The sequence below is a fragment of the Colletes gigas genome, unplaced genomic scaffold, assembly GCF_013123115.1.
Source record: "Colletes gigas isolate AHSC1104 unplaced genomic scaffold, ASM1312311v1 Colletes_gigas_Sc00010, whole genome shotgun sequence".
In the NCBI taxonomy this organism is placed as follows: domain Eukaryota; kingdom Metazoa; phylum Arthropoda; class Insecta; order Hymenoptera; family Colletidae; genus Colletes; species Colletes gigas.
In genome coordinates this window covers 9,610,350-9,637,100 of record NW_025106639.1, presented here as the reverse complement: position 1 = coordinate 9,637,100, position 26,751 = coordinate 9,610,350, and the positions used below count along the sequence as shown (strand labels likewise).

Below are 26,751 nucleotides of genomic sequence, written 5' to 3'. Positions count from 1 at the left end.
TCTTATTGCGGCCAGACCGTCTTGAATGAGTTATCCGGACTAGACCAAGGATGGGGCTGGAGTTAATCATACTCCTTTTGCTCGAAATACGATCCAATTTAACGAATATTTCCGCCTACCGATCCTTAATAACGATGCTCTTTGTCTCATAGTTTCGCTTTTGCCAAAACAGTCCGTCGAACGGGCATCTCTTTGTTTTTTTCTTGCGCGCGAAACGTTACCGCGATCGTGCCAAGCGAGGGGAAACAATTAATAAACATTCTTCGGGGAGATATCTCGTTCTCCGTTCCCGCGGCGGCATACCGTGTATTTGATTTACGCGGACTCATAGGAATGCTAATTAATTCCTGCTAAAATTTCTCTTGAAACTTTCAGCGAATTTCTCAAAGGCCGGAATCGAACGAATCTGTTAAAATGCTAATTTCAAAGAGCAACCTGAACGATAATACGGTCGGTAATAAATGTTTCGACGCAATGCTGGAACGCGGAAGGCGTGTTCGAACGAGTCGCAACCACGGATAGGCGTCTCGGTTCGCAGATTCGCGAGAACGAGGAACGAAATTCGTCTTGGCCGTGTATTTAGCCGCAGGGTATGCGAAACGTCGCGATTCTAGCACAGACGACGAGCACGAAGGAAGGGAAGTGGTTGAACGAAAAAACGCAAAGAAGCTCCGACGGGAATCGAGCTGCAACAAACCGCAGCGGCGTGGCACTGACGACGGGAGCGGGAGAGGAAGGTGGGCAGAGGCATAACTCGCTTCAACCGGCGTTATCTTGCCACGAAACATTAATAATAAAAGTTTTCGCTCATTGTCTCGCGCCGTCGCGCTAAACGGCAAACGAACGATCGCCAAGGGTGGCGGGGACGGGCAGAAGAGGGAGGAAAGAGGAACGGCGACACGGTACCACGAGGCGGTATACAACTGGTGAGCGCGTTTTGTCTTTGTCATGAATGCTCCCTTATCTTCCGCGAGTCCATCACCGGAGACCGGTTTTGTCCTGACTCTGTTCTGGCATAGGACTGTCTGCGAATTGTAAGGAGACAGGAAGCTGGACAGCCGAGCAACGTCTGAACGCTCAGTTGGGAAATATTTCGAAACGTCGATCAGCCGCGAAACAAGGGTCGTGAGTTATACGACGGGGGCTCAGCCGATGCAAGTATCCCTCCGGCGCGACACTTGCTTCGTAGCTCCGAGTGACGATCTAACCGCGACTCGATGCTCCTTTATCGCCTCTTTATTCTCCTTTTCCGTGCACGACTACTCGCTGCTCTGCCCTTTGTTCGCCTCTTGCTTACCTAATTCGGAAAATAGCGAGTAAACCGACGTTACGCCGCGTGAATCGATGTCCATCGTTGGTTACATTTCTCAACCGACCGCAGCTCCCTGACTCGCGCTCGCTTTCGGTAAAGGGATACGATGTAAATCAGTCTAACGCCCGCTCGCATGCACTGACCGCCCATTAAGTAGTCTTGACCACTCGAGATGGAGGCGACCGAGCAACTCGGCTAATCTCACGCTCCAACTGTGCTAGGCCTTTTGTTTGCCAGTCGAACTATTTCACAAATACTCTTACGCGCGATAACATTCATCGAGAATAATTTCTTTATTCGATATGCAGCCTCGAAGTTTCTCGTCGTCGATAACCTCCGCTATTTTACGATAAGAAATTTTCAATATTAATATTGAATTGCTCTTTGCCGGCATCGTGATATAAAATAAACTACAAGTTCGAAATCGTTTCCAAGATAGCCTTCGTCGTCGTCTCAACATCTCGAGCGAGAATTGCTGGGCACGTATGTGGAAAGAGGATACCGATCGATCGTTAAATTCGTGCCCGGCTGCCGGGGACACTTACAAATTAGCCAATCAAGTTCTAATCCCACCACGATTTACCCCAATCAGCCCGCATCCCGCCGCAAATACTTTAATCCGTCCATTAATCCTGCAAGATAAAAGTTTCCAAAGTAGTTACAGCCCCTTTGTCGTCGACATCGGGAATGTATCGAATTGCGAGTAGTCGAACCGATTGCCGGACGATAAGATCCGTTCCGATCGTTACCGTCTACGTAATTAGCATCCCGCTAAACCTAACTTGTAAATCGTTGACTTGGGTTACCCGTAAAAGTTTCGGTTCTCGTAAAATACGATATACGATCGATTTCGATTTCGAAGGACGTTTAATGCCTTTCGTTAATCAGTAAGTTAGTTACTTGTACTATGACAAATCGGAGAGATCCGTTTGGAGATTATCTCGACGACGACGACGACGACGACGACGAGGACGAGCTCCACACCTTCGGTAAAGAATACGCGTCTTTTCGGTCTAATCCCAGATGTATTGTATTTAAACGGACGGTTGGATTGAAATCCAAAAAACAGTAGGAAGGATCGCGAGGGAGCCTCGAAGGGTTGGGCAGAGAGGTGTGAGCGTCGCTTAAATTTATGCTCGGCATCACAGTGGTCGTCCCCGGGCAATTTTTTTTCAACTTCAACCTCGGGTGATTCTCTCTCCCCTCCACGGTTCGCTCACTCCGGCGATGGCCATATACAGAACGCTGGACAAACAACAATAAATACATTTTCCCAGGCGGGGTGGCAAGCCCGGTGAGGGGTGGAACTTCCATGCGAGCACGTACGGGCATAGCTTAGCGTAATCTGACTGCACACCACCCCATTTCAGCTACCGACCCTCCGCGCCACGACGTACGCAAACCCCGTTACCCCTGCCCTGTACTCCACAAGACTGCGGCTACCCTCTCGCGGCACAGCAGAGGATACAGAGAGAGAGAGAGTGGCTGGCTGGGAGATGGAGAGATACCGAGAGAGACAGTTGAATGAAACGAAACGAAACGAAACGAAACGAAACGACGCGAACAGAAAAAGAAAGAAACAGAAAACGCAACCGGGGGTAGGTGGCATCGCCACCTGACGAAAGAATTCCACGACCTGACTAGAATTTCATTAACCGAGGTCTGGCAGAAAGGGGACGACAAATATGAACAGAAAAAGAGTGGAGACACTGTGGCGCGTTTATCGGCGCGAAAGAACTTGTTAAACAGACCGTTAGTCCGTTCCGTCGTTTCCGTCGTCCTTAAGGGTCTGCGGATGAAAATTATCCGCAAGGATGGCTTCCTTGTCAAGTATTCTCCCTGTATTTGCTATTCTTAATATTATCGATCTCGCGAGTACGAAAAAACAACGTGATACAACGGACTGCTTGGAAAACAATCGGCGGAACCCCGGCCAGAGTAGGCGAGCGACGGAATCTTTGTTTCGTTCTATTAAATCGCGGATAATTTGGACGTTTCGCGCTACTGTCCTCCGGTTTTTCATCGTTGCGCAAAAGTTTAAGCGGTGTGCTTTCGGTCGACACCGACCGTTCGGAATGCTAATGCGTGATTACGGTGCGGCTGCGGTCGTAATACGTGAACTTTTTGTGCGACTCACGTGCGGCAGAGGCGACTGCCCGCTTAAAACATCCCTTAAATTACCTCCATTAGCAAGAGCTGAATACCGGGTAAACGAGGATTTCACTGGCGGTGTTACGCGAGATTTATTCCGTAGGAAATATTCCTTTCACCCGTTAAATTACATCGTTACCTACAGTCCCTGCCCCTGTCCCTGTCACCCCCGCCGCAATCGTCCCTGCGGGTTGACCTAAACACGCGTCTATCGTTCGTTTCCTAAGGTTTTGCACCGGAAACCAAGATCGATCAAAAGTCGAGCGAAACGAGCATCGATCTAAACTAATAAGACTGCCTTTGTCGCGCAACTGCAACAACACGGGCGATTTCTTTGCTCGCTTCGAAAGACGTAACAGCGACGCGTGTGTTTGGTTAACGCGAGAGGTGCGGGAAATATTCGGAACGATTTACAGAATTTAAACAGTCTCTGGGGATAAGGCGATAGTATGGCAGGTCGGATTAGCAAGCTGCCGCCGTCGAAATAATTCGCCCTCTTGCTTTCGCCTGGCCACCCCCCTTCGACCTCCGGGGAAGGTTACGTCCTTCCTGCGGGATAAAACAAAACAGCCAGTGGAGTATATTAATGCTCGGCTTAATGTGGCCCGCCTAATTAATGGACCGACTCACCGGATGCCAGTACTCTCGTCCTAAAAGTAAAAGATAACGCTTCCGCGGGAGCATTATTAAAGACAAAGGCGGCACGCTCGCAAACCAACCTAGTTCGTTTTTACGCCTGCCCTACGCGCGTAGAAAATGTTCGTAAGGTATTCCAAGAAGAAACATATCAATGGAAACGAACTATTTCGAGTAAACATTGTTGCGTAAGAAAGATACTTGGAAAAATTTAGCTTCGCCGGTGAAGAGATTGCGGGGGTGGTGCTCTGGGAGTGTCGCGGATTCTGCGAGGGCGGAGCCTTGAGAACTGCATCGAGACTGCCCAGTTACGTCGATAAATAGAGGAAGCTACTTTTCTCGAGTTTCGCATAAAAGGAAATCGGTCGGGAACTACGTATCGTGTTTAAGAATTTCGACGACTAAATATCGACGTCGAGTCGAACAGGAAAATAAATTAAATTGAAGTTGCACCGGTTACCGGTTGTTCGTCCAGTCTCGTATGCGTCGTGTACTTGTAACGTTGAGCTGAAATATAGAAACGGTGAAACAATTAAATGTTGACAGTCACTGGACTAACAGCGAAAGATGTTTGAACGAAAAGATACAGAGTACGTGGAAGTAATTTAATTACATTCATGAAGATGGTTAACCGAGAAGATCTATCAATTGGAGGACATGTCGGTGGTCGTCGAACATGTACGAGATAATCGAATTATCGTCGCTTTGAGGAGCAGCGTCCGTGGATGATCTGATCACGTACCTGATGAACAGATCGCCAGCGATGCGAGCGGCTTTCGAAGGGAAGGCTCTCTCGTTATGAACCCTTCACGGTTACGTTCCAGCGAACCGTTTCCACTGTGCTCCGTTGGCCTCTCTGGACGATACTAACTTCTCTGCCGAGCAATTAAAGCCACGCGAAGCACGAAAAGGTAGTCGCGATATTGGTGAATAATCGCCGTTAGTGTTACGGCACAATCGCGACCGCGAGCGATCAGATTGCGCGTAAATATTCCAATTAAAGTTACACGTTTGAGTACCGAATTAATTGTTTGGCACTTGTACCTATTGTTTGCCTCGGCTCGACTGCACGAGTCGGCGATGCACTACCTAGATATATAGATATAATAGAGAGAGAGAGAGAGAGAGAGAGAGAGAGAGAGAGAGAACACGGGGGAAAGAGATTACGCGACCACGAAAATTACGGAACAAAGTGGAAATTGACTGACCACACAGGGTCGGCGAAGGTTTTCGAGGTCGTCGCTGGTATTCAGGTTGGTTTCCGCAGGAATTTCTGTGGCCGAATTCCTGTAGACCTAACTCGAAAATACTTCCGTTGTTATAGAATACGCGTATGCTCGTTTCGCGTCTCAAAGGATTCGGTGTCCACTGTCGTTGGTCGACAATGAATTTTTCGACGATGCGAGAAACGCGTTTCGTATCGTTAATTCTTAGTTATTAAACTCGTTCGATGTTCTTCCCCTCCCCTTTCGTTCTTACCAATTGACGTGTTAACGGTGACTTTAATCAACCCATCGTAACAATAAAATATATTAATACCCCGACATAAATTGCATCGGGACGCATTCGATCGCTGCACGATTATTATGTGGGAAATTTTGCGTCCATTCGGATTTAATAGTTTGCATAATTTACCCGGCTAGTTGGTTATTCCATTAATCACTACACTCGTAGGAGTATGCGCTTACGAATAATAATTATACAATAATTTATATCGTATTGAACGTATCGATAGTCTGGAAAGTACACAATAAATGTGACGCAATGAACTTCGTTAATGTCATCCTCGCGTTCGTTTGTCCTATCGTTTCCGATAACATGGCTAGGGGAAGACGAAACCGTCCACGAATCCGCGAGTTTCTAATACTTCAGTCTTTAATAATTAACGTATCAAAGGCTCGATATTAATATTTGCTTCGGAGTCTCAACCGCATAGAAGATATTAACGTCCCTGTAATATTGTGTCCAGGCTAAGGGGAGAGAACATATTGAAACCGCACAAACTTTGCTCATAGCATCCACGGGTACTCGTAAATATACCGGGTGGCTAAGATCGAACGCTCTACTAGACGCTATTCGAGTCTAATTGTAAGCGAAAAAACGCCTTGTTCTTCTTATCGATCGTTCCATAACTATGTTATCTTATCAAATTTCAAAATAAAATTTTAGGAAGGTACTTTTAAACAGTTGAATTCATTTTCACGCGTGGAAATATCGCTGGATTCTAGATTGGGATCGGTTCCGATTTCTCGTTCTCTAATTGGGATCTAATCGGAAGTGTAACAATCCACCGATCAGATTCTAATTGGATACCTCAATTAGAATTCGTTTAGGATTCCAATATGGTTCTAGCTAAATTCAAAAATATTTCTAATCCCGAGCACGTACAATTTTTGTTATTTAAAATAAATTTGCTTTGTCGTCGCTTTGTTTCCCGACACTTTGGATAATTTCTCGCGATTGAAAAAAGTAACGTGCTTTCATATTTCATACGGATAAAGATAATTGGCTACTAAAGTGAAACGAAGGAGCGAAAAGCGCGCGATGGCAATTAAATAAACGTTAAACCCTCGAAAATTCGGTTTAAATGGGGCGCGGGGTAGGATTACACATACATACGTCTTTGGGCGAAAACAATTAATGTTTATCGGGAAGCTCGCACAGCCGTTACCCGACAAGCCGGTGGTTGTTTCAGAACCGGTGGCGCTTAAACGCGCAATAAGTGGAGAGAGGGTCAAACTAATTCGATTCTAAACTCTGACCGCATCGCGAGAAAGAGACGGTGGTGGTGGTCGATGGGAGTAGGAAGAGAGAAAAACCACCCCCGCTCAGGATGGACACAGATGGCACTAACCGCGCCGTTAAATTCTGAACCTGTAACTCTAATTGCTCATAGACGAGCCGACCGTTCTAGTGCCAGATGCCGGCGGAACTTGTTAAAAGCACGCGAACGCGATTACTCATTCGATCCTGTTGACGTTGATTTACCGTACAACCTAATCGGCACCGTAAATTAATTCCTCGATGCAATATAATAATTCTGTGTTCGTATTAATTGGCTGTATTAATCGTTTCTGCTGTTCGTGTCAGGTCCTAATAATCAATTACGAATTTTGTTACGTTTCAGGTAACGAGAGACACATCTAACGAGTAATAAAATGACGATGGATGTGAGTAAAAGCGAGCCGAGCAAGAACGGAGCTGCTCAACAGGAATGCGCAGGCTGTGGGAAAGTGATTACAGAAAGGTAAAGGGTTGCTCGATCGATCGCATTGATTTGTACACCTTCTCGCGGGGGGGAAAAAGGAGACAAACGAATATTTCGTTTCGTTACAGGTACCTTCTGAAAGCGCTGGACATGTTCTGGCACGAAGACTGTTTAAAATGCAGCTGTTGCGCGTGCAGACTCGTCGAAGTTGGCTCGACGCTGTACACGAAAACCAACCTTATATTGTGCAAAAGGGACTATCTAAGGTGAGTTTATCGTTCCGTGATCTCTCTGTGTCGCTGAGCGCCAGACAATAGAAACATCGGTAGCATCGATTTGTCGATAATGTCGCAAAATAATAATTCCATTCTTCTCAAAGTACTTAAACGTTTCATTTCGTTACGTTCCCCGTGACGCCAATAAGCACCGAAGAGTAATACAGAGGGTAAACCGCACGCACGAACCGGTCCTGGCGAGGAGAACGGAACCAACAAATCGAATTTTACAGATGAGTTTCCCTTATTGAATACATCCACGTCCCGTATAAACAGGCGAGGGCAAATAAACCGCGTTGAGATCACAAAGTCCCGAGGGAACGAGCGCAGGTGGCGCGTCTGCAAAGAGCGCTCGCTATCCAAGTTCCGTGGCCTTTATTAATGGCCCAATATTTGAAGATAGCATATTCGTGGCGACCGTAAGCTTATTGGTTCCCGTTGTACGCCAACTAAAACTTTTCTCTAATGTCATCGATGCGAGAGGGTCACCGTAGGTCTCGTCTCGCCGCGTCGCGCCGCGCCACGCCCGTGCCGTTTCGAATTGTTTAATTTTACGCCAGACTGAAAAGCAATATCATCGAGAAACCGTGCTCCGAGTTTTTATCGGAATGGTATTAATAAACTCGACCTGTTTCTCGATTGCGCAGACTTTTTGGAAACACTGGCCATTGCGCGGCTTGCAACAAAATGATACCGGCCGTCGAGCTAGTGATGAGGGCGAGAACCAACGTCTATCACTTGGAATGTTTCGCTTGCCAACAATGCAATCACAGGTAAGATGTATAAAGATATTAAATTCATTCGTGAAACATAAACTCTTTTACTTTATACAATATTCGTTAGAAAATACCGCTATCGCGCGTACACAGCCGCGGTGTAGTTTAATACATAATACCGGTATTATTTTATTAAATCTAATGAGAGACAGTGATTAAACATTCAGAACCAAGGGTGGCGGGAAAGTCGCTGGTTTCTGCAAAGTATTCGTCGTGGCAGCTCATCCGTATAACAATTTAATTCGAGCCACCCCGAGTCTGTGCCTGGGGGTCTCGGCTAAACTTCTGCAACACTTCGCTTACTTATTCACAACAACCAAGTTAAGCTGAAACTCGTTCGAGTCTGTGTTTAAGTCGAAACACCTCGCTGAATCTGCGGATGAGGATAATCGCCGGAAGAATCAAGAAGCCGAGAATATGTGCGCGTCGTCTCTTGGTCGAAATATTTCATCGACGATCGTCGTCCAGTCCCTCAAAAACATCGAGACACAGGGGTAGTTAGTTTGTTCGATCTACCGATCGTTGTTTTCTACGGACACCGGAGCGTTCCCGCGATTCCCGCGAACCTATAATTCCTAAAAAATGAATCCATTATACCGGAAACAAGGAAGCTCTCGGAAATCTCCTCGTCCCGTGACGGGCGTAATTGACGCGAGAGCGTTGCGGAGGGGCGTTGAGACATCTAGCAAGAGAGGAGATCCGAGTTGAAAGTCAGAGTTGCGAACTATGCGAGCGACGTGTAGATGCCTGGAGGTGTATGTCAGATGCAAATCATGCCGGCTAATTTTCCGGAAAACTAACGAATCTCAGGGAGTGGGAGCGGATGTGCGAGTGCCAAATGCCCGCGGTGAGAGACGTTGGCGCGTAACCGAGCCCCGATAATCCAAAATTATCAAATTAATTAATTTTGCTGGCCAAAATTATTCTAGGGATATTCGATAGCGAACGTTACGTCGGAATTAACGAGCACGCATCGATCGTACAATGATTTCAAAACTAAACCGAGCGGCTCGTTCTTGCTTGGTCAGACACGGTTCAAAGGGGTGTTGTCGCGGCATTTCGCGCGCATAATGTCAAACCGTGGCATTTCTCTGACCTTTCTTGCTTCGACTGTTTCCGTCGCGGATTAACGGACTTCCATTCGATCGATCGGTGTACCATGATTTTAATTTTAAACGTAATCTACTATTAAAAATAGAACCAACTGCTATCGTGGCAACGCGAACAATAAAAATACAAGAAATTCAAAGAAAGAAAAAAAAAAATAACAGGCAAGCATGGAGCCGCGAATAAAGGTTAGCAGCCCGACGTAGGCTTCTAGCCGGCGCATGTGAGTATCGAGCCAAGCCGATTACTGCTTAAAGATACGTTGAAAGTATACTTTCTTTCGTGGTCGAAGGTAACGTGCAGCCCTTAAGGCGAACCATCGGTTAGGGGTCGAAGCGGTTGACCGTAGGTAAAACGGAAACGGATGTGGCCGTTGGGTCACGCGATCTCCACGAGCCAAGCATAAAACACCTGAGTTGTTTAATCATACGCTCCTAAGCCGAGTCGTACATCGTAAACTCGTAAGGGCAGGCCTCCTTCTCTCTTGCTCGCTCTCGATCGCTCTCGATCGCTCTCTTCTCTCGCATGTAGTTTCGCCTACCGAGATGTACGTGCCGATAAAAGAACTCCGTTTATCCATTAACAGGTATGTCCGTCGAATTTACGGTATTCGTAAAAGTCATCGATGGAATTAGCAAAAATTATACGCCCTTTTTAAGTTGTCGTCATCGTGGCCTCGATGTTACGTTACGAGTAACCTTCGACCTTCTGTCTTTTTTACAGCCCATTTTTAAAAGAGATTATCCCCTTTCCGAGAGCGATACTTTTCGAAGATTTCACGATAGACGGATGAGCGGCAGTTAAAGTTGTTTAAACGTCTCAAGAAACTCGGAAGGGAACGTTAAACGCCTAAGCTTTTTCAACTTGCGATTTAACCGACGAAACTTCAAACCCGTCTTTTGTCTACCTAAAGCACAGCGGCATTGTTGAAGCTGGCATATATCTTCACCCTCGCGGTAGTTCGTTGTTCGTGCTTATATTGTATTTAGGCATTACAAGTTGGGCCGGTTTAATTGTTATTGTTCCGTGGCGCTTATCGAACACGCTGCCCTGCTGCATTCCCACGCGAGTCATCGCCTGGCCTCGTAATTACTCGAAAATCATTAAACTCCCTCGGTCGTGTACGAAAGTTGCATATGTAAGCAACGATACGGACGTTATTAGAAACGTTCCCGAATAAGCTTCCGGTCTTTCTTTCACGACACGCCAAACGGCGAACTATAAATACGTATAATGGTAATTGGCTAGAAAAAAAGGAAGTAGTCGATCGAACTATCGAGTATTTGTATTCGTTATACCCAGAGAGGGAAAACTGTCGTGACAGGGAACGCGTTGAACGATAAAACGGGCGAGTGTTTCGATGTTCGAACGAGACCACCGCGAAGTCACACAATGCAAAGTGAAGTTCGCGTTACGAATTCACGCTCTTTAGGGGGGTAGCAAGGAGAGGCGTAGGTACGTAGGAAGGTCGTGGAGAGTGGAACGAGGCGAGTCGCGTAGAAGGGAGCGGCCATTTTGTTTCCGGTGTCCCGGGACCACTTCCGGTCACCGTCACGCAGTTCTGCGTCGCGTAGTGCCCCCGAGCTCCTGAGATCTCCTTCCACGATTATATTCAAATTAAATGCGGGAGTCTGACCGGTAATATACTGCCGCCAATTTAGCTACAACCCTCTGGAGGGTGGTTCGCCTTACCTCGTTCACCGACCATCCGACTTTAGTGCTTTGGAAGAATCCGACGAGTCGTTTCTATCTATCCGCGGTGATCGAAAAACCACGAGATTTCGGCCACCGTTTCTAACACCGGACGTTCTCGATAACTGTTTACATTTAACCGGCGAGGAATTGGCTCGGACGCCAACGAAGAACCCCGTAGCGAGCCTCGGAACGGTCACCTGTAATCGTATATCAAAAACATCGATCGAAGGGAAAATTTCAACCATCGAGGAAAACAACACCGGATGGAAGTTTTGTGATCGTCAATAAACGCGCGACAGACAAGGAATTCGCTTCTGGTTTTCGATGCAAAGCTTACCGCGTATCGCGTTCAAGCGCCGCTGCATCCGAACAGTGGGGATTCAGTTGCACCATTTTCAATGGTGATAATCCGACGTACTGGGGAGCCTCGTTGCACGAACCGAACCAGCTTTGTCACCGGATAACCTAGACTCGCATTGCCGGCTCCGGTAGCGACAGCGATAGTCCTCGTCCGCCCCGCGCTACCCTTTACCGAGCCCTCTCTCCTCCGTCTACACCCCTTTTTAGCTAGCCTGTTCCGTTCCGTTCCGTTCCGTTCCGTTCCGTTCCGTTCCGTTCCGTTTCCATCCCCTTCGCCGAAACTACCTTCGAGAGCAACTCCGCGCACGCACCAACGCTCCACTCTACTTCGCACAGCACACAAACTCGCGTTAATAGACGTTCCGGTGCGATTATAAATGAAACGCGTGACACGTTGTAGGATCGAATTACTTGAACGATCGTGTTGGATGTTCTGGTGGAACGCCACGCCACGGCACGGCCATGGCCAGTTTGCAGGAAATCGAGAGTTTCATGCCACTGTCGTAACGAGCTTCCATTCATACCAAAATCATCGTGCTGCATGGCTCGTGTACTCGATAAGAATATTAAAAAATTAAATTATTTTTCAGTAGATGAATGTGGGGTGCCAAACGAAAGAAGAACCGTACGTTACGATTATTACTATTGTCTAATCGTGACGTACAACGAATACAGCAATTACTTGTGCATAATAATCCCAGGAAAAAATTGTTCGAGTTTAACGGAACGCGATAACCGATAGAAATCGAGCATTGCGGTGAAATGGCAACAGGTTCGGCACAGGACATAGCTGAATCGAAGATACATGAAATAAAACGTTACGACGGTCCAGTGGTACGAAGGAAAAAGCGGGCCGCGCACTGTACGCGTATCATACGGTTCGAGGATAAACAATCAAATGAAACCAGACATCAACTTTTTATTTGGTCGAATCGAAAATGATTTCCGATATAAAAAGAAACAAAAGTAAACTGACAGGGTATCCGTATTAACGGTCTGCGACTAAAGAAAGCTATCAGAACCTAGAATTATTGTTAACTACTACCTGTGGCATTTAGCTCGAGGAAATCCGGACCCAAACGGTAGGCGTAAACGTGAAGTAAACAGACCAGACTGATGCTAAACTACTTTGTAACGGAGATTATAAGAATCGTGACCGAGTCTTGTAGCGTACTGATAAGAACTAAAACTCAATCACGATCGTGATTTACTGTCCGCGAGCCTGGCTCGTGATGTTTACGTTTGGGCCGACCTTCTCTAGGCGAGTCTGGCTCGTGGTATTCATGTTTGGACGAAACTCGAGCTAGACTCGTTAGGGGCTAACTTGATTCGATCATGGATGAATTTTTCAACGACGAGGCTCGCCACGATCGAAATCTCGATAACTAGAAATCTTTGCGCGAAACGTTAATCGATCGAGGCAGGTCGTGAACGTGGCACATTTCACGCAGCCGGCACGGATTGTTCACCAGCGGTGCTTTTGGCGCTGACAATACCGCAGTGCACAGGTTGGCCTAATAAAACTATGATCGCCGGATAAAACAGTGCAGTGCATGCTGGTAATTAGCGGTATACATAAATCATTGGCAACATAGCACGTAAATGCATACACACATGGTAACGTGTACGCGCGATCACACCAGCGCACCGGGCTGTTGCGAACACCGCCACCACCCTTCAGCTACGACAGTCGAGCAAACGAGAAACCACGTATACGTATAATGGGCTACGCGATGTTGCAAACTTGCTCGATACGCGTATCGAGCCGAATCTTTCCTCTTGTTGCGTCAACGTCACCTCCACGAGCGGCACTTTTCACTCGAGCGGACAAACGGAGAAGGAAAGGAGCCGTAATTTTCAACCGTTTAAAATTTAGCCGTTTGGAGAAGTATGTGTACGAACAGCGGAAGATAAAAATGCGAGGAAGAGGATCCGTTATCAAAAACCAAGAGACGGGGTAGCAGAGTGCTTGGCGCTATAATTAATTCGCAGTCGCTGCCGACGTTCGCGTCAGTACCGGTGCCTAGACGTAAGCCTCGGATTTTTGAAAGGCTCTCGAGAGTAAAGTGATGGCTTAATCTCCGGTTTAGGGGCCTTGTTAGAAAATGGACGTACCTAAGCCACGCATGGCTTAAATGGGACATTAAACTCTTCTCGTATATGGTGTACGCATACCCTATATCACTCTGACAAGTTGCGATTAGTTTGCTCCGAGTAATGTCAGCTTACAGCCTTAACGATGCCTCGCACTTTCTAGCCGCTTCAATATTTCATCGCGTGCATCGTCGCGTGGTCGATTCTTTCTTGAATGTTCTCGGAAAACCGAACGGAACGATACCCAACCTCGACGTAACGCGTTTAACGTTGAACGAGCTATTTGAATACGGTCGAAAAGAACGTAGTAATTGATACCAGGTGCTGAATACCGAATAGCTGGTTACCGACACGTAAAGATCGTTTCGAAAAATTAATACAGACTTTGTACACGGTGCACGTTATCGAGAAAAATAGGTGGAAATGGTATTTGCGTTCGGCGTCGATTCGATTCTTGACCATTAGTCGGATTCGCCGGCAAGTAACGGACGATGTAGTCGAGAGAAAAAGTAGCGGACGCGCGCGAGGCTACGTGCGTGCGGTATGAAGCGCGCACGACAGAATAATTAACGAAACATCAAATTCCGTTAAACGTGGGAAATTAATCGAGCAAACACGAAATTAGCTGAAGCGGACGGCGGATAGGCAGCTGTGTGCGTAGAGGCCGGCACGTATACCTCGGCATTATATGCACACGTATTGGCGTTACGTGGCTGCCGATAAAACGATACCGAAATTGCCGCACCGCGGCGAATGTCGTTATAGAAATTAATGCCATTTCCCTCGGGCTATCTACACACCACCCCTTCCCATCCTCGCTTAGATTTACTATAACCGTAATCGAAATATAATCGAGTGTATCCGTGGTGCGTGGCTCGTGTATGAAACGCGACTCTTCCATTGCTCCTGCCGCCGTTGTTATCGTTTACGGTTACGGAGGAATTCCTTTCGATGCGTCAACCTTTAAACTTCCAGAGTGTTTTTCTCTCCGTACAATGGTACCAACCAGACGACGACCGATCTCTTGTTTTGCAAACACCGTTTGTATCCGCGTTGCGGCCTGCACGCGTATAAACAACACGCGACGTGCCGCGAAATGTAATTTTTTTCTGTGCATGACTTGGCATGAGCCTAGCCAATTACGCGAAACGACACGCAGACGTTCCAGGCCTGGACCACGGTATCGCCGCCGTGTAACTATACCAAAAACGGATGCCGATGCGTTTACGATGGAGCAGGAGAAAAATACTTGTAACGTCGATAGCAACCACGTTGACGTTGAACGCGTAATCGCGATGGTATGGCGAAAGAAAGGTTTAATTGGAAATTAGCTTACGAAACTATGCGACGAACGTTTTAATAGCTCGCGCGCGATACTATCGCGCGAATTCTCGTTTGCCCGGTAAGCAAAATTCTTCGAAAACAGCGGTAACACCGCCGCTGGCAATAGTGGAGGCAGTGTCGCCCGCCGGTGGAATCGAACGCGGCAGCCAATAAATAATGAGAGCGCGAGAGATCGCGCGTGACCATCGATAAAATAATAATTACCAGCGACAATGCGCCCGGTACAAATTGCCCGTTAATTTTTGCCGATAAACATTCGTAAAGCCGCGTAGAAGCGAGAACCGTATGCACGCGACGCGTAAATAATGGCGAAAATACGATCACGAAAAGCGCATGTAGACCCCCGCGCGTGCAAAACCGTCTGTGTGAGCGGCACGAATGTCCGTACACGACACGCTCGAACGTCCGATGCCGGGAGAGGTTAGCCTCGGCGTAAATATCACTAGACAATAATTTCGGATGGTTATTAGCGATAATAAAATCCCAATTTATCGAACGGTGTCCACCCCTACGCCTCCCCGCCCAATCGCCACGATTTATAATCTGCGTTCCGAGTGCTACGGCACGATCGCGCGCATCGCAACGAAACAATGCACCAACGTGTTATGGATAGATGGAAAAATAAATTTGCGCATCGATACGATCGAGGATCAACGATTCGACCAAACGTCGCGTCGCGTCGCGTGGGTGAGTTTCGTTGGTTACCCGTTAAACGATAAACAACAACGCGTTTCAATCCGCCCAAGGCAAATCGCGATGAAACTAAGGCGCGATCCGAAGGCTGTTCCCCGCGTAACGCATTGGTATCTGAGTTACAGACCGTCTGCGGCAGACACTCCGTATCTGGTGGGCTGTTTGCAGAGTTGGACGACTCGGTATAATATCACTTGTCACGTCCAACGTCAGTTCGGAAGCCTAGACTATTCGGTTACTATCACGGTTGCAATAACAGCGTCTATAGTCGAGCGACCGTATTACTCGCGCCGTTCTCGACAGCTCGTCCATTCGGTTCGTCTGTGACAGTCGCGAAGCATGCGATATTCACGGTACGTCGATATCGTTTGCATTCGTGCTTTCGCATCTATTAAAACGTTTGTTAAATATTTCGTCCCCGAAACGATAATACTTTCGAATAACAATTTCCTCGAATTATTTCGGTGTTGTTGCGTTGGATGTAGTTGAGAGTTTCGTAGCGGGTTCTTCGCTAACGCGATAATAGATCGCCGTCCATCGTGCTAACGTGGAAAAGTTATCTCGACTGGCAGCTCGCAACGCGCCGACAACGTAAACCTCGTGGGTTCAGGGTCCCGTACAGTGCATCAATTTCAACTTTACTCGGCATCTCCCCATTTTTCGAACACGCATTTTCTTCCACTTAACTTTCCCGACGATAAGGGCGAGTCGTCGTCGCGATAGGATGAGAAAGAGGGGGCCAAGGGTTGCCTGGATGCATGAAAACTAAAGTTGTTCTTTAGTTCGTTAGGTCAGACTAGCGGCAGACAGGAGTGGCTTTCCGCTTTACTTACGAGACTCGAAGGTGAACGGATAACCTGGGAGCATTATTCACCGCCGAAGAGAACCCGGTGCGAATGTTGGAGTAATCTTTCGAAACTCGGCGACGAAACGAAACAAAGTACAACTTGCGGCGTAAGTCCGAAATTGGTTGGAAGCGAAACGATCTGGCTTCGCACGCTCGGTATTGTCATTATGATCTCGTTAAAGACAAAGTTTTGCACACCTCATCACGAGGGTGAAAGAGGATGCCCAAGGGCCAGTCTATAGATAGCCTTCTCTTCGAGGGCACAGAATGGATTCGAACTCCCAAGGGTGAAATGGCTCATTCCGACGCACTTATCCGGCGCAAGCCGTAGATAACCATAGATTAATGGGGGCTCGGTGACTTGAAAAGCGACGGAAAGAGAGTCGGAGAGCGTCGAAGAAAGAAAGGAGAGAGGAACGAAAGAGCTAGGGCAAAGGCGGATAAAGACACGTGCCCCGAAAAGAGGAAAGAAGAAAAGCGATCTATAAGAGAGGGCGTTATACCTTACTCGGCGTCCTCGTTGATTTATTGTTTATTGAGAAATATGGCCGTTGCGTTGCTTCTCAGAATTAACCCCCTTCTTCCTTTTATTTCTAACGTTCGACAAGCTCGTTCATAAAAGAGCGGAGAAAGCCACGTTGACAGCAAAACGTCCACTATTATTTCGCTAGAGATGACTCGACGAATCGAACGCCGCGCTTTCCCAACGTCCTAAACCTGAATTAAATTTTCACCAATTATTGAATAACACTACAGTAATACTCCGGCTATAAGCAGTCTTCGAAACTCCTCCAGCTTTACGCCAAGTTGATGGACTTTGCTTAATGCAAAGCCGACCCACAGAAAGGATTAGACTAGCTAAACCCGCTAACAGAACTCTGCCTCTCACTCTCTCTCACTCTCTTCCCCTCTCTATCTTTCACCCCTCTAGGATATTCAGGATATTCAGTTATCAAATGCTACCGGTCAGAAGGTGGAGACGCTGTTAGAAGTCAAACAAGCTGCCCTAAGCGAGATAACGTTACCAGTCGAACCTCTAACTTACCGGATAAGAAGGGTATTTAAGTTTTTCGAAACTAAGGAACTCTATTAACGAAACTAGAGTTCTCTTGTTACCACGAATTTCGATATTAGGCCGTACGTTTCGTCGTACGATGATAAAGTATGGTTTCCCGTACATTAACCAAACCAAGAAGTTTGCACCGGTAGATCCTGCATCCAACTTCGTACAAGATTTAGTAATTAAACTGTGGCTCGTACAAGTTTGAATTATCCGTGTTCAGGGTCCTGTGCCGCCGGATAACTCTTAAGGGACCAATTTGTTAATTAAGCTTCGAAGTATCTAACCTTCGGTTCGCTCGAAACTATTCCGATATGCATACATATTTGAAAAAAAAATTGTTTAACCATTTGGGGGGGGATCGTTGCGTGGCTTTAATTTACGGCGCGATTTAAAAGAGAGTCGATCAAGCTTACTGGAATAAACGTAACGGATAAGTCATCTAATGAGTTTTACCCGCTAAAAGGGATCTCTTTAATTGTGAGCTTAATTTTAGGGTTTACATTCATAACCCTTCCACGGAGAGGGGTCGTATTATTCCGCTGTAGGGTGCAATTTATTAAATCCGTTCCGGGATACGCTCGATTCGTTATACGAGTACAATGCACGGAAAACCTTCGCTGATACTTATATTTCGCGACAAAGAAACTCGAGAAAGTAGTTGAACGTTCGACGCGCGATGTACTTTGGTCTCCATGATCGTTTCGATCACGCAGCGACGGATCCGTACAGCTCGCACACGCGAGCCGCTTTAAAATTGATTTTAACGATAGAATTAACATCGAAACAATCTGCAGTTTCCGGTAGAATTACGCGAACGATTTGGATATTTTCCAGTCAAATTACAGGAACGTCAACACCACCGTTGGCATCCCTGTCATCCACAGCACTTGGCTATACGCATCGAGGGCAGCGCGCTCTCTTTCGTGCGTAAAATCGAATCAGTCTGCACTTACTGTCTGTACATACAGGGTGTTTGGCCACCCCTGGGAAAAATTTTAATGGGAGATTCTAGAGGCCAACATAAGACGAAAATCAAGAATATCAATTTCTTAAAATTCGTTAAAAAGTTATTAAAAAATTTCAAATCATTCTGAAAAAATTGTTTCTTATTGCGGGGGTCAATTACAATCATTTTTTACGAATACACATACCCCCGAAATCCTACGCACTTACGAGGAAACAATTCTTTACCGAAAATACAATGTCCGACCATAAACGATGATTCCCCTGAAATTCGGCGAAAATGAAAATTTTCAAATCGTTCTAAAAAAATTATTTTCAGCTGCGGGTGTCAATTACAATCATTTTTTATGAAGAAACATACCATCGAAATCCTACGCGTTTTCGAGAAAAAAAATCCTAATCGAAAATGTAATTTATGGCCCAGAAATGTTGCCCGAAAATTGATGCGAATCTTTAAAATGTCATAACTTCGGAACGGATTGGAGGATTTTAATGTTCAAAGCGGCAAACAACGCGTATTTTAGCGTAGAATACATAGACACTCTAAAAATAATCAAAAAGTTATTCCTTAACCCCGTAAAATGACAAAAACCCCATAAAAGTCGTCCAATTTTCAAACAGCCATAATTCCTACAATAGTGAATATATCTCAATGAAACTTTTTCCCGAAGTAGAGCTCATGGGTACCTACAAAAAAGTATTAGACAACTTTTCTGTAGGACGTCAAACAAAACTACTAAAAATGAAAAACGAATTTTTAAGAAAAATCGACAGGGGGTAGGTGGCTAACTTTTTGGGCGAAATTGAAAAGTTTCAAATCGTTCTAAAAAAATTATTTTCGTTTGCGGGGGTCAATTGCAATCATTTTTGGTGAATAGACATATCCCCGAAATCCTACGCACTTTCGAAAAAAAAATTCGTACAGTTGCCCAAATTTTTCGGCGAAATTGAAAAGTTTCAAATCGTTCTAAAAAAATTATTTTCGTTTGCAGGGGTCAATTGCAATCATTTTTGGTGAATACACATACCCCGAAATCCTGCGCATTTTTTAGGCAACACGTTTGCTAGCAGGTCTGACTAATCATAGTATAATCTCCTTCCTGTAACGCAAGAATTCCCCTTCCTTTGGTTTCGTCTTTCTTTCTGCAATCGGTCAATTGTAGAAAGAATATCATACTCTAACCAATCAGACATACTATCGAATAATATGTTAATTAAAGAATGACAATGCTTGTTAAACTATCGATTAAATACGTAGACATTTTTCTTTTCCGATCGAACGTTACGAAACTCAAAAATAGGTTAACAATGAATTATTCTTCGCGAGCCAAGGAAAGTCGAGAACAAATCGAGCAACGGTAGACTAGAATTAAATTTAGCAATCGATCGGAAAAACGAAGAGCCTGAAAGATGTTATCGAATTTGCAAAGTATCGTACAAGGTATTTTGCTACGCCTGATGTTATCTTTATTGGTAATTGCGGAGATTCGTTGTCAGAAATCCAGACTACCTTGCCCGGAGCTTGATCGCGAAACGACGATGAACCGGGAGAAATGAAACCTCGCGACGTGCCCGCCGGTTACTGTTACGGTTACAGTTACAGGTGCAGGTTAACTTCGATATTCGATATCGGTACGCGGAAGATTTCGGAGGTGATGGTTTAGCTCTCGACTAATTACGCCGCTACAGGCTACTTAATGTAATTCGTGATTAACCCTATTCCTCTTGACGGTTCGATAGTTCGTAGACCGAAACGACTTACCGGACCATGGTCCTCCACTTCCTGTACGGCCTCTTGAATACGTTCGGTCTGCATCAGCCCCATTCGAATTAACCGGAGTTTAGCTGGAATTATGGAGTACGGTAGCGTACTTCTCGACGATGTTCATCGATGAGCACGAGTACGTGCTTACGAGCGGATCGATCGACTATCGTCCACTGCCATAATTGGCAGGTTTCCTCGTTATATACACCAATTCGCTTCTCGCCTGGCTTTGTCAAAACTATTTTGTCAATTTCCAACGAAATTGAAGGACCATCGCGTTTCGGAGCGAGACTTGGGTTAAAAAAGAAACGAACCTCTCGACGGGCAGGCCGAATCGCGCCGCGCCGTAAACGGATGTACACGCGAGACCTTGTGTGTGTGTGTGTGTGTGTGTGTATGCGCGCGCGTTATAGTTCGTTCTCGTTAACTGGCAATTATGCAGATTGGGAGCTTAGCCTTTCGAAATGGGCATCGATCGTGTCGAGCATCCGTACTGTTATGCCGGCGCATCCAGTCAATACGTTTCCGTGAAACGAAGATAATAGCGCCGGTCGAATCGAGTCCGCGATTCTACTTCCTCCTTATTTTGGTCGTTTATCGTTGGTAAAATGCTCGAAAGCGACCAACGTTTCCTGTTACTCGGGAATCAGGGAGTTCGTTGCTGGTAGAATCGATGGAAGACGGTGCGATTCGCGTTTTGCTCGACCTCTTGACGAACTTTGCTCGGTGGAACGCGGCCGTCAATTTCGAGAGACGAGAGCCCGCCAGGCTTTTCTCGCAGTCAGTGGTGTCGTGGCTGATCCTGAAGAACTGATAAGTACCAGCTCCGGGCGAATGGTAGATTTATTGCCAAGCTTGTCGGTTAACCTCTCGCTACCACCGTTCCTCCTCCGTGTTCTATCCTTGTTTCGAACCCCTCGGTCCCTTTCCCCTCTTCCTGCTCGTTCCCCTCCTTTCCCTTCTCGTTTTCTTAGTATGGTTCTTGCCCCCGTCTTGTTCCGCGACCGAGAGCGATTCGTACACTCCTGTCCCCATCCCAGACGAAACTCGACTTCCGTTTTATTGGCGGAAATAATCTTTGATGTGATTGCGCTTTGCCTCGGAACTTTTTCTCTCGAATCCATAGGGTGACCGATCGATCGATTCGCGATACCAAGAGCCTATTGAACTTGAATATCACGAACCTCGAGCTCTGTATATTTACGATAACGTTTGTTTTTTTTTTCCTGACAGGGTGCGTTACATATTAATGCAGAGTTGTATTAGCATAACGCCAAAGAATATCGGCAAGGAAGACGGTAAGGAGAGTCTCGAGCGTCGAAGGAATTCCGAGGGGAAAAATTAAAGTAGTTTTCCTTCGCTGGAACGAAGAGTAATGCGTTTCAATTGTTCGATAAGACGCGCTATTAAAGAGCGTAGCGACGACCAGGACGCGACGGGCAAGCGTGCCGCGTAGAAATATCACGACCTCGTCTTCCCACCGCTTCAACCCCATCGGCCGTAACAACAAAGCCGCGTTCCTCGAGGTATCAACGACCCATCGCTGTCTTAATTTCCTTGGTAATCTGCGTTATTAATATAGCTCAGGGTTGCCGGCGCGTAATTCCACGCCGCATAGAAATTAATAGAAAGGCAAATACTTTCAACGTCCAAACGGAACGTGAAATAAAGTCGGCGTTCGAGAATCTCTATTTACAATTTATAAATTTTCTTCTAGTTTTTTTTGTTTGTTTGGATTTGATTGCGAACGCGTGACGGCGTTTTTAGACAGGTAATTACCAAAAAGTCACGCGCGTTCGTTCTCTATTCTTGAATCCACGCTCGCGCTCGCGTTCGGTTCGACGTCGATGGGACGCATGACATGACATAGAGCCCGTGAACATTTCCATGTCACCGTGCAGCGCACGGTCGGACAATGAGTCGCGATTCGAGACGCCGCGACGCGACGCGCCGCGCCGCGCCGCGCCGCGTTGTGTATTATCGAGTGGCATTCCGACGCGCCTCCGGAGCGACATTTAGATAGCGACGTCAACTGTCTGCGGGGGTAAATCTGTCTTGGAAGCAAAGGTAGCGCACTTCCCCCAAGCGCGCCGACAACGAGCCCTCGCTACCGAAGCGAGCGAATTCACTTCTGATCGAATTAGCGCGTCACAGTTCCCTGATACCCCGACAGTCTGAATTAATTAACAGGAGAACGCGCTAGGTAAGCAGCCATTATCGAAATAAAGCATCCCGGTATGAAACGTCCTGACGGCAGATCAGAACCTCCGCGACCAAATCAGATATTATTTAAATTCGCTCGTGTTCCATCGACCGTATCGTATAAAAATTCTAATATCTACGACTACTTTTTTAAATAGTTTCTCCCTTATTGCCAGCTAAGACGAAAGTGGATAATAGTTGCGATGGTTAGAAAATGCTACGAGTACGAGCGTACATTTTCGTTGACCAAAAATTTGTAACTTTCCGTTTAAGAAAAAATGATGGTTGTCGGCAGGCTGCCTAGGGGCATATCGAGCAAACACTTTGGCGCGAACGAGCAACGTCTTGACTCCATTAACTTCACACTTAGCAGCACCTTAGAAACCCTGGTGCCGTCGGAAGATCTGATTAGGGGTTCGAGTCTCTGCTAAACGCGTTAGTCTCTACCGTGGAACGTCGAAGGGGGTAGGAGTACAGCTCCATCAGGTGCCAGAACGGCAGCTTCGCGAGGAATCAGTGTGGGGTAGCAAAGGTACGAGCGGTTGTCCCTCCATAGTTTGATGCAAATTGAGTAGGACCGCCACCAACTACCAAGAATATAGACGCTTTCTCTACCACTTCTCTTTCTCCCTCTCTCACTCTCTCTCTTTGTTACTCGGCGATCAAGTAGAAAATTTATTCCTTGCAACCTCCCCACCGCGGCTGCATCTTCTCCCTGCCTCTGGTCTTGACTACCGCCAAAGTGTTGCCGTTTGGGGTTTCTCACCCTCCAATCTCCTACTCGCTCTGTTTGCCGACGAATCTCGGAGGCTTCCTCTCGACTTAACAACATTCAATGTCGCGACGCGGAGAACGGTTAACGACTTGTGAAACAACCCTTTCATCGTTGTCGTTGCTGCTATTTTATTCCTCGATTATTCCTATAGGTAGCCAACCAATATCGAAAAATATCAACGTTCAAGAAACTCTAAGATTTGATTTGATTTGAAAGGATACCACGAACCACCAACCATACTGGAACTCGTATTAACGTTACTAATGTGGAAAGCGTTTAGCGTTACATCGACGCAATCTACATCGTGTATCCAAACGGGAAATCACAACATCATTATACTATGATCTTGTTGGTTCTTTCTCGTTCTCCGTCGTGTTCCTCTTCGCCGCCTACCCATCTTCTCTCTCTCTCTCTCTCTCTCTCTTCCTCTTCTTCTCTCTCGCCCTGTCTCTAATGTTCCCTTTTTATGGCGCACGATTCGAGGCTGCCCCCGGGATCGATTTTACTTCGCACCATGGCACTTATCGTACCCCGTTACGGTGGAGCATTGCTTTTTATGGCGGTCCATGCTAGATGTTCCGATCGCTCTCTGGTTCTCTCGCTATTTTCTTCCTTTCCCCGTTTCTCTTCTCTCTTCACCGTCGTCCCTCTGCTCGTTCCGTTCCCTTGTCTTCTCTGCTCTCTCGCCCTTTCGGAATCACAGAATTAAAAGAATGGAAAATCGAAGGGTGATCACCATCCGCGATGTCAGTTACGGACGCAAACAGGTGCTATTTCAATTCATTTTTGATGACGCTAAATCATCCCCCTTACGCGTATCGATCGAGACACTGTCGTAATAACGCGTTGCATATTGGAAACCGCTCTGCCGCTCCCGACCGAACGCGAAACAAAATTCGGTCGGTCCGTTGGATTGCTTCTCAGGAATCGAACGATAAAACTTCCAACGACGACGTTGTTTATCACAAACTCGTACAATTTCTGGGAAAATCGCGGCGATGCGATGGCTAGCTCGACTCGTTTCGAATGCAGCAAATCGCCTGTACAGTCGTGCAGGTGAGTAGACCGGTAGGTGCGGAAAAAAATCACGTCTGCATTTACATAAGCGCCGGTATAAACCACTCGGCAGAAATCCCGACATAAAACTGGAACACGATCCCAGCACGGGACAGCACATCCGTTGAATACGCAATGCGTGTACGTACCCGATGCACTGCCCCTCCGACGAAAAAATGCTTTTATTATTCACCGTCGAGTTACGATACTAAGATACACCCTTCGCGTTTACACCTAGCCGAAGTTTACAGACCTTGGCGACGGATACCATCGCCTCTGGTGTCGTCGGGACTTTCAGCCGGAATTTAAATCGCACGACGAACAAAATACGCCAACCATTGTGTCTTTTAAAAATTTTTACAGGAAAATTACAAAATGCAGTAATTTCAACGTACGAGTATACCACGTACCTTGTGATATTAAAAGTTTCGAACGAGTTTAAAAGAAAACTGAATTTCACTGGAAAACGAGCTCTGTATTTACGCGTATGTATGTATGCAAGGTGCTGTATAATTAGGTGAGGCGTTAGAGAATTAGAGAATAAGGAAGCCACGGCGTCGTTTTATCCTGCTGAGACAAATCGCGGGAACAGGCTCGTGCTATCGCGGTCGATACGAAGTATGTATAACACTCGGAGAGCGATGTTCGCGGCACCTGACAAGAATTCCAAGGAGTCGCGTAGCCTGACAAAACGATTTTCGAGTCCCCCGCGGATCCCGCTGGATCTATTGTGCTCGTTGGAAGCCAGCCACCCTTATGATTCTCGCTACCGTGGCTCTTTAGCATTTTCAGCGTATCGTCCTTTATGCGGACATCCGAAGAGAACGACGCCCTGTTCTTTGCGCGCAGTTTCAGAAAAAATTGACTTTTAAGCCGGCAATAAAATGGAAAAATGCGAAATCTTTGATTTTAGAGGTGGCCCCCAGCGCCGTGTATCCCACGCACCCATCGGGGGCGACAGTTGGTCGATCCGTATAACCCTCGCGGCAACCTTATTTCTCTTATATCGCAAGCGAAGCACGTTCATACTTCGCCACCATTCTGAAATCTGCCTGTGTATGGTATAGCAGCGTATATCGCATCGGATTATTAGAAAATCCCGTGGATTTCGTACGTTCGACTTTTAGACGCGCTACGTCGATGCTTGAAATTGTCAAAACGATAATGCAGGTAGGATACGTTTCTTTGGTCGCGTTAACGGTGAAACGTGGAAAAAAATGTTGGATAAAGAAACGCGGAAATAAGTAATTCTTTATGCGCGGTGGCAAAAGATTTGGAATCCGAGTCGGACGTTTTTGTGCAAAATGAATGGAGAAAGGTAGAGCAGAAATGGACTCGGCGGTAATCCAGATACGATGTAGCGTCTGCGAATCGAGCGGAAATTTACATTTAAAGAACCTCGAAGACACTCTCGGAAGGTACGGGGCACCGGTAGCATTTCGCTGCTTGTTTTTATTTTCTCGCAATTTCCTCGCCGGAGCAGAACGGAAAACGGTCTTAAAAGGAATTAGCACGCTTTACTACTCCGCCTATCTCCGTCACAACCCTTGGACGGAGTTTCTTCGAATCTTTGTGACTCTCTGGTTTTATCGACCGTAGCGATCGCGAGGATACCACACCGTGTTAATAATGCTCGTAAAAGGTAATCGGTATCCGTGATTCTAAATAACAATAAATCCTGTTATATTACGATAATAAAATGTCGTTAGGGTGCAACCGCGACGGTGAGAATTACTTTGTCAAACGCGTCGCTTCAATTTTCCTTCGTTTTTCTTTTACAGATTCTGTATCGGCGACAGATTTTATTTGTACGAAAATAAAATCTTGTGCGAGTACGATTACGAAGAGAGGCTGGTTTTCGCGAACATGGCGGTACATCCGCCTCCAACAGCGACCTTGGCACAAATTAAGAGACAAGTGACGCACCTTCAACCACAGGTAATCGAACGTCTTGTAATTAGAAAATAATGCGTTTTCGAAACGTACGGGGAGATTATCGCGTGGTCGAATCAACAACGGTCGCTCGTCCCGCGACACAACGCGATCCTCTACAATGCTGGTTGACATCCTTTGACAGCGATACCGCTACAAATGCCATCGATAACGCGTTTCCATCGCGAATCTGTATGCTGGCCATACAAGCGTATCGCATCCGCGCGTAACATTGGCCAGACCGCTTTGAATCTTCTCAAGATTACGATCATCGGGTGTTCCGGAAGGTTCAAAACTCCTCAAGACGTAACCCCTTAAGGTGGGTTAAAGTGGCAGGTCGCTCATCCTGACCCTCTCGACAACAACAAAGGACTCCCCCGAGGCTTCAGCTATGCTTTACCACCCTGCCATCGTCTTACGAGTTAGGATATCGCGTGTCCTTATTAATTAAGCTCGCCCGTTAAGCAAGCCTCGTCGCATACCGTAAAGATCCGTTC

General features: G+C 46.5%; 1 protein-coding gene across 1 annotated transcript in view; it reads left to right on the top strand.

Annotated features, from left to right (window-relative positions):
* LOC122397733 (LIM domain only protein 3-like) overlaps positions 1–26,751 on the top strand; it is a 58,363-nt gene that overhangs the window by 25,500 nt on the left and 6,112 nt on the right. Inside the window, exons 2-5 of the mRNA XM_043397092.1 lie at positions 7,227–7,346; positions 7,436–7,573; positions 8,230–8,355; positions 26,104–26,260. Of these exons, the coding sequence (XP_043253027.1) occupies positions 7,258–7,346; positions 7,436–7,573; positions 8,230–8,355; positions 26,104–26,260 (510 nt within the window). The 5' untranslated portion in view covers positions 7,227–7,257. The remainder of the gene's footprint in view (positions 1–7,226; positions 7,347–7,435; positions 7,574–8,229; positions 8,356–26,103; positions 26,261–26,751) is intronic.